We start from the raw sequence: 12,310 nt of genomic DNA on the forward strand, positions 1-12,310 counted from the left end.
TTCAGTTGGGGCATCAAGTCTTCAGCCCAGTTCAGTTGCTACCTGTTGAGCATTCATGCATGATCACGCTCAGTCTGTGTGAGTGACAAGTCTGCATCTTGAATTAAATCAAGTGTTTCGGGGAGTGTAAAAAAACCAGATAAACCTTTACTCTTGCCCTTAAAAATTTGCAACTGTCACATGGATCTAAAAGTTTCTATCCAAGGATGTAACTCTTTTTAAGGATTAAAATACATACACAAAACACAACCAGTAACTGGTTGACCTGTAATTTTCACTGTAAAATGAAAATACTTTCAGCTACATCACAGTGACCAATAAGATGGCTATATAAGATGACCCTTGAAAGCTTTGTGTAAACAGTGCAGGACTGCACACTGATGGTACATTTTTGAAGGTGAATGCTCTCGTACTCTCTCTAGAGTGTTCATCAAAGTGTGTGGGGTAAGGCATTGAGGCCAAGGATGGCAATAGACGTTTCTCAAGAAGAGAGTTCCGTGAATGAATTTGGAAATGTAAGATTAGCAAAATAAAACATGTTTCTGAGGTTAGTAAGGTGCTAATACTGTGACTCTCAAGAGAAGCAACTATATTGTCTCTTTTCTTCAACTATACTGTTCTTGGAACAACCAGCCTCTCCACGACTCACTTTGAAAGGGACAAATATAATCTTTACATTTTGGTAATCTGTAAATTTGTGTGATAATTGTCCCAGCATTCCAGTCAACTCTTTGTCAAAGTTAAGGAGATTCCTCCATAAAATCGGGAGATACATGGTGTCGTAGCTGACAATTAGTTAATCTTTGCCTCCAGGGAATATTAGCAGGGCAGAAGATACAGGGCAACGACGGGGCCTTGAACTGAAACTGAAATATTTTATAGAGTAAGACTTAAAAGTCTATTTTATTATTTTACATGTTTGGGAGTCACCTGCATGTGTGTCTGTCCACAGAGGCCAGAAGAGGGAGCTGGATCCTGGAACTGGAGTTACAGATGGTTGTGAGCCGCAACCTGGGTGCTGGGAATCAAAGCCTGGTCCTCTGTAAGAGAGCCACTGAGACATCTTTTCAGCTTATAATTAAACTCTTTAAAATATTAAAGGTCATAAAACCACAACTTCGCCGCTTTGAGCAAAAGGGTACAGAAATACCTCTAATAAGAACTGATATTTTGGGAGGGGAGGCCTGATTCAGAGCTCATCAGGCCAATAGCTTTCCCTCTTTACTTTTCCTTTTTTTTTTTTTTTTTTCTCCCTCAGCACACTTCAGGCTCTGCCTGGCTGAGTTAGATCTTTCAGGAGTAAGCAGTCAAAGGCATTAGGCTTGGCGCTGGGAAGCCAAGACAAACAGGAGCTCCACCACTGTTTAAGGTGCGGGTGCTGAACTTCCCACCCTGAGGGGCGGGACAGACGTGAGGAGGGGCGGGGCGATGCTGAGAGGAGGAAATGCTGAGGCGATAGGAGCGGGTGCATGAGGTGGGTGTGGTTCTCCGGAGGGGCGGGGCTAGATTGGGAGGCGGGGAAGCTGGGGGCGGGGGCGGGGCTGTCTAAGAGAGAGGGTAGGTCTCAAGGGGCACCTGAGGGAGTGGAGCGGCCCTGGGCTGAGGGGGGCGTGAGGGGCGTGGCGTGAGGGGCGTGGCGTGAGGGGCGTGGCGTGAGGGGCGTGGCGGAGGTGAGCCCCGGCGAGGTCGGAGCACCCGGTCAGTTACAGGTGGCGGGCTCCTCCGCGCTGGGTGCGGCGAGGGCGCCGGCGCCGGGAGAGCCGTGGCTGAAGGCGCGAGGGGGCGCGCGACACGTCGGCGGGGAGCTGTCGGGGGCTCAGGTGCGCTTCCGTCCGGGCGGGGTTGTGGGGGTGCGGCGGGGCGCGTCCCTGCGGAGCGCCCGGCTGAGCCCCGTCGCTGCAGCCGTCGGGGGTCGCGGGGCCCGGGGTGCGCCGCCCGCCGATCCCGAGCCTCCTCTGGACGTCTGCGGGGCGCGGGGGACCCCGCGAGGCCCGAGCCACGCCTGCCCCCCGGTCCGCGAGCCCCCAGGGCGTTCGGCTCTCCTGAGCCCGGGACTCCGAGGGGAGGCCAGAGGCTGTGAGGATGTCATTTTCCGGGTTGTCTCTTCCCTTCACACCGCGGGAGGATTTCCACCTCCTTTTTCTCCACCGTGATTTTCCTTCATCACAGGTAGGCAGAAGAGTTAAGCTGTGCGACAGATGCCAAGCCAGATTTCTTTAGACTCTTTTAAAGGAAGCGCGTCAAGTTTTTGCTTTTGTAATTAAAAATACTTTGATCCTCACGGAAGGTAGGCCGTCAGTTGAGTTTTTCCTTTTTTACTGTAACAGAATTTACAACAGCCCTCCCCCCTTCCTCCTACCTGTTTAATATTCAACTTGGTTAAAACCATTTCTAGAAGGAAATGTTGATACTGTTTGGCTCTGAGATTCGAGGAGATTTGGGTTTTTTTTTTATCGTCTCCTTCGTAATTTTTTTTTTTTTTCGTGAGTTTAGGGGTTGCAAATGAACATTTCTGTCCCAATAATTAGATGAGAAACAGTTTTCTTATTCACAAAAAATCTAAATAGGTCTTGAATTTTTACTTCATTTGAATTATAACTATTCATGAATAGAACTTATTGATGAAAATATTAACTCAGGATGAGAGAAAAACGGATTGAATATCCTTTTAGGGCATCTGGCAGAGTTGTCTAGTCGGCAGCAAGATTTATTGGTATTAGGTTTTTCCAAAGCCAGACTCAAAAATCATATAAGGGTATAGAAGATCATTCAAGTAAGTACAGAATCAGAAGAAAGGAAGACCATGGGCATTATGAATACTTCAGTGATGGGTACGGACAACCAAGGAGACTGAGGAGCTTTGAGAAAAAAAAATGAGAAATTCTAGGAGATAGTGAAATTTAAGGACTCCTGAGGAGCGGAGAGTTTTAACGAAGTCTTCAAGTGGCATGAGTCAAATGGATCAGGAAATAAAGTGCCTATTGACTTGGGTAACTAATGGAGAGGCTCTTTGCCTTCAGCAAACATAATCCAAGTAAAACAGTAGGGCAGAAGCCAAATTTGAATGGATTTGAGTTGTAAATAGAGGATAAAGAAGTAAAAATAGTGTAGAACGCATATTTTGAGAAAAATTAGGAATGGTGGCAGCGGTGCTTATTAGAGGGGAGGTTCTTGTGAAATTGGAAAGACTATAAAGACTATAGAATAGTGTTCTGTTAAAATTCATTGTCACCTCTCAAATGGTGAAGCTGAGAACAATTAGCTGTGTCAGACTGTATTTCACTTGAAGTCCAGTACTTTGTTACTCCAAACTTGCTTTTAAGTCATTTGACTTCTTCAGGTATGTTCTAACGATTCTCCTGGATATCTTATGTGGAAATTGGCTGTTTTTATTAAATTACAATCCTGCATACATTAGTTAAAGCCTTGGGTTTAATATGCATTTAAATAAAATGCTCTTGGATTAAAATTTCTGTATAATGGGCTCACTTTGATCTCCATTGGAAGTTTTGTGGTTGCTTTGTTTTAAACTTCAGACTAGTACTTTAATGAATATATTATTTAGGAGTATGGAAAGGCTGGTTCAAAGGGAAAGTCTGACTATCTAGTATTGAACAGGAAACTCTGACACCTGTGGTGGTGGGAGCTTAATTTGGTATAATCATTTTGAAACCCTCTGGCAGTAGATAATAAGGTGAAACATGCATAAACTGTATGCAGTTAGCCAACAGAATTCTAGAAAATGTAAACTAACAGGACAAAAAACACATTAAATTGTTACAGTGAAAGAAAGTAAGTCTGATGGATTAAAAGGGAGCATTGTGTAACTTTTGGGAATGTTGGATGTATTAATTTACTGGATTGTGGTAATACCCCCAAATATTCATATATCACTTATTTAACTGTAAATTTTAAAAAGGTGCTGTTTATTTTGGGACAGTTTCGTACATAGATAAAGTAAGAAAGTAAATAAAAAGAGGAAAAAAATGACATTTGGGTATGATTATTTTCTTTAAATACTATAGTTATATCAAGGTGATAAGACTGTGAATACTTTTAATTCCCTTCATATTTTATACTATTGTTAATAACAGAAATTATTTGATACATGCAAAATGACATTAAAAACATCTATAAACACATCTTTAAATGTATTCTATGCATTTAAAGAATACAAATACTCATATACTTAAAAAATGAGACATATTTAAAGATGTCCTTTGCATTTTATTTTTTACTTTTCTTGATTTTCTTTATAATTTTATTACATGACCACATGTTTCTAAAATTTTTATTGTTTAGTTTTGTCTGTTTTGAAGTGCAATATAAAGTAAATTATACTGTATGATTTCTGTGACTTATTTTTTACACAGAGTGTTATTGTGTTGCTCAGATTGGCCTCTAACTTGCCATTCTCCTGTCTCAGCCTCCCAAGTGAAGGGATTATAGGTGCTCATGACCACATCCTGCTCTATGACTTCAACACTTTAAATTTATGATATTCTTCCATATTCATATGGTATAGATCAGTTGCTTTTTATTGCTGTATATCATCCTATTATATGACTTTTCCACTGTTTACCCATAATCCTGTTGATAGATGTTTAGGGCACATTGTCATTCTTATTTATTTATTTCTTGCCATTAAAAGCTGTTTTGTGATAGCCCTATAGTCTATGATTCTTTATATCCATGTATATGAATTTTCCTGCTTTTAAAATCTTAGAGTAGAACTGTGGGTCTTTATTTTTGCTGGGTAATACTGAGTTATTTTATATGGTGCTTGTATCAGTTACACTATCACAAGTAAGTGTTCTTGTTATTCTTATTACCATGTAAGAAATTTGTACATTTGTAATTGTCTGAAAATTTCCTTTTAATGATCTAGTGAGAAAAAAAAAAAAGAATCCCTTTGGGAGGTTTACTTTACATTTCTTTAATTATTGATAATGTTGAGCCTCATGTAGTTCTTATGTAGTGTCTGTTTATATTCTTTCTTTATCTTCTTCTAGAAGTTCTTTAGTTTTGAAATGAATCCTTTATCTGTTATGCATGCATTTTTATTTCAGTAAACAGCTTGTCTTTTTAGTTTGTAGTGGCTTTTGAAGAACATACCTTATATTTTAATATAGCTGGCTATGTCTTTTTCTTTTTTTGGTTTCTACTTTTGGTATATTGTTTAATGTTTAATCTTTCCCTTCATCTTATAAAAATATAGTCGTTTGTTTTCTGCTGGAACCTGTAAAATGTTGCCTTTCCAAGGTTTGTCTCTCAATTTTTCAGTAACATCTAAAACTACAAGAAAATAGTCTATTAAAACCTGATATTAGGCCCAAGGAGATGGTTTGGGGAGTGAAATGCTTGCTTTGCAAATCTTATGATCTGAGTTTTGATCCTTGGAACACAAGGTGCACAAGTAGAAAGCTGATGTGTTTATATTCCCAGGACTTCTGTGGTGAGATAAAAGGCAAAGACATGAAAATCTGCCCGTAACTCATGGGCCAGCTAGTCTGGAGTAGAGTATGGTGCCTGAAATAAGAGAGCTACTTCCTCAAAACAAGATGGAAGGAGAGAACCAACTCTCCAGAAGTTGTTCTTTGACTTCTGGAAGTGCAGAATGCCATTTGTGTGCCCTCATTCACGCACACACTATAAATAAGCTAATTTTGAAAAATGCTACCATACTTAGGAGCCCAAAGCAGGAAGCCAGCAAGGCTACATAGCTACTTAAAGATCAGCCTAAACTACCGAGTAGCAAGACCTTGCCTCAAAAAACCAGAGCTAGGGTTATTGCTTAGTGGTAGAGTGCTTGCTAAGCAAGTGCAAAACCATGGGTTTCATCCTCAGTACCACAAAAAGGGAAAAACCCTCTTATATTTATAGCCTTAACCTATGTGTAATCGTTTTCTTGTGTGTATGTGAAGTGGGGGGTACAGCTTTGTTTCTTTTTTTCACATATGGGTATTGATTGAATACTGTAATTTTCATCTTAGTGATCCCTGGCATGAGTCATGTCTTTGTGAATGTGTTTTTAAAGTTATTGTTTCTTTGAACTGTTTATATCTGCTTACTTTATAATCTTGCTTTAGTTGTAGAAAGAACCTTGACAGTAGTCCATTTTTCTGGTAAAATTGTACTTCTTGAGTTATTTTATTTTTCCATTTCTCTTTCAGAAGTAAACTTCTTACTTTTTATAATGTACTGCTTTATTTTTGAACAAGTACTGTAATCACCTTAGGTGACAAACAAAAACCCTGAAGGTGCTCTAATGTAAACCACATCGGTTGTAAATCTTGTCATATATCATCAGAGCTAATTTTAAGTCAAAAAGTAAACATGGGACTTTATTTTGGAAACATAGTAAGTTGCAATTTGGAGCAAATTTTATACAGAAAGAAACTAAGGATGCTGTATCCTAAGAATAGAAATTAACATGTCAAAAACTAAAAGGATGCTGGATAACCGAGACAAAGGAGCTCTTAAATTCTCTTTGCTTGAAGGGTAGTTTGTTAAGTAGGGGAACTTGATGGCCATGAAATACTTGGGGTATTTGTAGTGCTGAGAACACTTGGAATTCATCCAGAGCACCTTGAAGATAAGCTGAGAGCTTCTGCCCGTACTTCTAAGATCCCAAAGGCTGATTTGTTGAGAAAGGAGTGAAAAATTACTCTTTCTTTCCAGAAACAAAATGAAACACAGCAAAGAAAGTTGCCATAAGGCTAACTAAAATAGAAAAAAAAGAAAAGCCTGTCTTTGACAAGTTATGACCACATAAACAGACGGAGGCTGGGTGGGGTGTAAGAGTGTGGGGCAGCGGTTATCTTTGGTAAACTTAAAAAAAGAGATATCTTTTAAATTAAATTCACCCTGTTAAAGTATATCATTCAGGAACAATCTTGTGGTTCCCCTAAAATAATGGTTGGCAACCCGAGTCCCTTTGCTACAGTTCCACATGTTGTGGTGACCCCCAACCAAGAATTATTTTGTTGCTACTTGATAACTGAAAATTTGCTACTTTTATGAGTCAAAATGTAAATATCTGATATACAGGATATGATATGTGATCCCCAAAGTGACTCACAGGTTGAGAACCTCTTCCCTAAAAGGAAACTTGTAGCCATTTATATAATAGTAACTTACTATTTTCTCTCCTGCAGCTTTCTGACAACCACTTGTTCTATCTTGTGTCTCTGTATTTGCCTATGAATAGAATCAATCTTATAGTGTGATCTTCATGTCTTACTTCTTTTAGTATGTTATTTACAGGGTTTATCCACGATATGGCATGATATGATATGAACTTGTACTTCATTTTTTTGTTGTTGCTGAATAAGACCCACTGCATAGGTAAATATATGACTATAGATATAAGATAAAAGAAAAATTTTATCTTTTCACTGGTGGATGGTTGATTGTTTCTATTTCTTTACTCTTCTGAGTAAGGTCCCTGTGAACCTTTCTGGTCAAGTTTTTTGCATGAAGGTATGGTTTTCATTTTCATAGGTATAGTAAACCAGGAATGGAATTTATGGGTCATCTGGTAACTTTTAGTGAAGTTTTTGAGGAATACCATGGTATTTTTTTTAAACAAAGCATCTACACCATCTTACATTCTTAGCAGCAATGTGTGATGGGTCTAGTTTTTTTTCATATATTTTATATGTATTTTCAATTACTGTTTGTAAAGTGATATCTTATTGTAATTTTATTTGTATTTTCCTTGTAGTCATTGAAGTTGATTCTTTTTTCATATTTACATTTCATATTTTCATATTACATACTTGTTACCTTGGGGAAATACCAAATTCTTTGTCTGTTTGGATTTGGTTAGTTGTCAAAACATGAATATGAAATAATCAAGTAAGTAATTATAAATTGCTTGACATTTTTAAAGATGTCAAATATTATAAAATAGGAGTTTACTATGTTTTCAATGAAGTTGTCATCAGATTTTTTTTTCTCTTAGAGCTAGACCATACTGCAAAGGTAATTGGTAAGATCAGACAAGCATGAATAGCTAAGTAAAAGCTGAAAGTGAAGAGCAGTAATATAGCTAGTCCTGCTATGCATTGTAATCCTGCAAAACTAAAATCACATGGTATTGATACAGGAATACATTGGCCGATGGAAGAGAATAGAAAATATAGAAGCATACCTAATTTACACATGGAAATTTAGTATTTTAAAGGGAACATTGTGATGGCAGTAGAAAAAGTAAATTTGTATTTCTATTTATTATTTCGCAATTGTGTGCATGTATGTGTGAGTTCCAGGTATGAAGGTAAAAATATGGAATGCTTCACCATTGTTTCTACATAAGGGCCATCCTGATGATCTCCATATCACTCTAGTGTAGGCATGTGTTTTTATATATTTTATTTGGGTTTCTTTGCTTCTACCTCCCTTCCAACCCTTATTCCTTCCAACACTCCAACACAGGTAGGAGAGAAAGAAAGTTAGTGGAGAGAGGAGTTATAAGTTTCTTTAGTACTTCTTGCTGGTTAGGGTAGTTGGGTTCTTTGGGGCAGGTCCAATCTTCATTTCAGGAGATCTCTAACGTCTCCTCCTGTAACCACAACAGCAGCAACCAGGAGTAGCAGCAGGGCAGCCGCGGCTGCCTTCTTTCTCAGCCTGCCCCTCCCCTCTGTACTCTGCCTTTATAGACTCTCAGGGTCCTCAGCATTAAACCATCCACAGCTGGCAAAGATCATGCCCCGCTCAGCCTGCACAAGGCAAAGAGTTTGCTGCAGCGGACAGTCTAAAGCAGCCCCATATCCCACACCTGGGATTAAAACGAAAACATGTTTATATAACATAACTGAGTTTTAAAAGACACCAAAACTTCTACACTCTGGTTTTAATGTGTGTGCTGCTGAAGTGAGCACATGGAATTTTGAATATGCGGTGCTTGTGGTACTGGAATAATCAAGTTGGAAAAAATAGGTTTGGACACATTTTTCATATCGTACACCAGGATTTCCATATAAAAAATTGACATACTAATTAAAATAATTTGAAGAAAATATGGGCAAATTACTTATGACCCATGGAGATGGAGAAATTTTGCTGTGACTTAGTCTACCTGTAAAAATGAAAATCATAGATATATTTGTAGGTATGTATATGTAAATATGTTTATATATCCAAACTGCTCCAGGATCTAAAATCTCAATGTTACTATAATGCTATAAACATGATAAAACTTTGTTTTCTGTACAAAATTACTTTTGGATATGTAAGATGTATATAAAAAATAAATTTCATACTTAGATCTGGTTTCTTCTCTAGATATCTCATTATATATGTGTAAATCTTGGAAACTTCAAAATCTGAAACACTCTGATATCAAGCATTTTAGACAACAGATAATTTGTATATACGTATATAATATATATACATATATATTCATATTTGGTGTTTTGCACTGAGGGTCAAATGTAGGACTTTGTACACGCTAGGTAAGTTCTCTGCCACTGAACTACATCCTAAGCCTATGCAAGCACTTTTTTATAATGGAGAACATAGTAATCAAATCAGGAAGCAAATGACAGGTTAAAAGAACGTTTTCCATTTATATGATGGACATGAGTCAATCTCTGAAATACATAAACAACTTCTAAAAGATAAATGGCAACTTATAAACACAGATAATGTAAATAGCTACAATTTTGGCTTATTGTAAAATGATACCAAGCATATTTTAAAGATTTATTTTCATTTTATGTGTTGGTGTTTGCCTGCATAATATGTATGTATACTATGTGAGTGTGGTGCCAGCAAAGGCAGAAGAGGGTATTAGAGTTACAGACTGTTGTTATCTGCCATGTGAGTTTTGGGAATTAAATGCTAGTCTTCTGAAAGAGCCAGTGGGTTTTTTTCCCCTCCTTTTCATAATATTTTTTTATCGCTTATTTGGGAATTTCATAACATGAACCCCGATCATACTCACTTCTCAGTTCTCCCAGGTTCACCCCCTCCAAATCCCTCCAAATCCCTCCAAAAAAGAAGAATGAGGAGGAAAAGGAGGAGAAGAAAGAAAAAGAGAAGGAGAAGAAGAAAGTTCAATTTGTGTTGTTCATATTCTCGCTGGAGCATGGTCAAACTCATAGTGGCTAGTGCCTTAAAGAAAACCAAGTCCTTCCCCACCTGCACTCCTGCCAGAAACCATCAGTTATGGAGAGCTACTCTTCATCATCCTTATGACAATTTATTCAGAGTTCTATGACTTTATGTCTAGGCTGTTAGTTTTGTGGGGGTGGTGGAGGGATAGGAGTTGTCATATAGGATTTCTATGTCCCTTTTTTCCCCCCAGCTGTGAATCTGCAGTCATCAATACCATGGCAAAAGTAGCTTCCTTGTGCTCTACTGCCAATGGAGCTTGCTTGGATCATGGACTTCCACATGATCTCTGGCAATAATACATGCCACAGACATTGTCATGGTCCAATGGCAGTGCAGACCATGGACATCAACATGGATCTCTGCTGCAGCACTGTCTATGGACACCATCATAGCCCTTGGCGGCAGCACAGGTCAAAACATCAACATGGCCTCAGGTGCAGCCAGTGTTCTAAACCACTAAGCACCGTCTCTCTGGCCCTTCCCAATATTAAAAAATAACATTTAAAAATTTAAAACATCAAAGGGCAATCATTGCTTTCCCCTCACACCAACAAAAATGCAGCATTTGAACAACATTTTGTTAGCAACAAATGTGATTTTATATACTTTTGTTGTGAATATGAAATGACCGCAATTCAGAAATTTTAGCACTAAAAGAATTACATATGTACTTTTTAACCAGTAGTCCTATATCTTACAGATATATACTGAGAAATAGCTGAGTAATATATGTACATAGAACTAGCGGTACTATTTGTAATAGCAAAAGGTACAAGAATTTAATTTTATCTTGAATTCAACTAAACAGCTCTTATGAAATAGAAACCATAGGTGAAATTAGATACGAAGTATATTACTTTTTGTCATATTGATGTTAAATTTTTGTATGTGATAATGCTATTATTTTTAAAAAGTACCATTTAGAAATGTTACGTTTATAATTTATTTCAGATGTTTTAATACTTCAGCCAGTGAGAACCCCTCAAAAGTTAATTACCAAGGACTTCTGTCACATCTTTTAATCATTACTATTTTAGAAGTATTTTAGATTAAATTATATTTTTGACATTTATCTTAAAGTAAGCCAAAAGTATAGGGCAAGTGAGAGGTAGAGATGAAATAAGATTCACCATAAGTTGAAAATTGTTTAATTTGGGTGATTTTGTTATTGTAGGTTCTCTTGTGTATGTTTAAATTTTCCACATAAATGTATAGAATTTAAGTAAGGTGTAAGTGAAGAGAGTTCTTTGGAACAAGCACATTGATATCAGGGTAGAAAATTGGACAAAAAGTTCTCATGCACTATGTTCCTGATCAATTATTATTAATAAATAATCCATTGCAATATATCTTATTTGTGTGCTTGCTCTCCTTCCTATCTCTGGGTGTGTTTATGTGAATGATACAATATTTAAGATTGTATTGTATATTTTTCCTGTTAGTTTAATTCTAGGATTAAGATAATGTACAAATTTAAATTTATGAAATTTATAGATTTGCTTATCAAGCTCCAATTACAAAGGATTTTGGATATCAAAATGATTGATGTAGAGGAAGTGAAAATTTTCTGTCACACTTTTTATGACAGCCATATTTGCTTTCAAGTTTTGCTTGGACATAAACCTCGATGTATCAGATGTAAGAGAATATTGAAAAGGGAGATTTTCTTTTTCAAATTGTAACATTGAAATTGTTGATTTAATTAAGTCTGCTTTTCTGATAAATCATGAAGACCCTATGTTGTATAAAATCATATAGAAGTGTAAAAATGTATCTTTTAAATACTTTTCTTTAGAGCCCTTGATATAGATCAGAAAGATATAGTGTGATTTGTTTAGTGATAACCAGTAGCATTAACCATGATGATTTTATGCATTCTCTTTTACCAATAGGTTGACATTAAAACTGAAGTTTTCTAATTATTAGAAATTGAATGTAATGGCAGCAGAATTTTTAAAGAGTTGCTGTAGAGGATGTTTCTATGGTGAAACAGAAAACCACAAGTGTAAGTATTATTTTTATTTTGGTAAACACTTAATGCCTTCTTTGTGGCATTTTATAATATATTAATAAATTAAGAATGTTTTCTGACTTTGATGGGAAGGCTAAAAGGGAAGGCATACTAGATTGTCATTTCAGAACTTTCAGGGACCCTGAAGTATAGTGGAGAGATTGAGTAATTCAAATC

General features: G+C 37.1%; 1 protein-coding gene across 4 annotated transcripts in view; it reads left to right on the plus strand.

Moving 5' to 3' along the window:
* The first annotated feature begins 1,715 nt into the window (after window positions 1–1,715).
* Tc2n (tandem C2 domains, nuclear) overlaps window positions 1,716–12,310 on the plus strand; it is a 57,060-nt gene continuing 46,465 nt past the window's right edge. Inside the window, exons 1-3 of one of the 4 annotated variants that reach the window (XM_055593199.1) lie at window positions 1,716–1,820; window positions 2,170–2,287; window positions 12,015–12,127. In XM_055593199.1, the coding sequence (XP_055449174.1) occupies window positions 12,061–12,127 (67 nt within the window). In that variant the 5' untranslated portion in view covers window positions 1,716–1,820; window positions 2,170–2,287; window positions 12,015–12,060. Of the gene's footprint in view, window positions 1,821–1,992; window positions 2,288–7,327; window positions 7,348–12,014; window positions 12,128–12,310 lie in introns of those variants that run through there. The other 3 variants (XM_055593197.1, XM_055593198.1, XM_055593200.1) reach the window with 3 other exon arrangements.

Source organism: Psammomys obesus, unplaced genomic scaffold, assembly GCF_907164565.1.
Source record: "Psammomys obesus unplaced genomic scaffold, mPsaObe1.curated_primary_1811, whole genome shotgun sequence".
Taxonomy (NCBI): domain Eukaryota; kingdom Metazoa; phylum Chordata; class Mammalia; order Rodentia; family Muridae; genus Psammomys; species Psammomys obesus.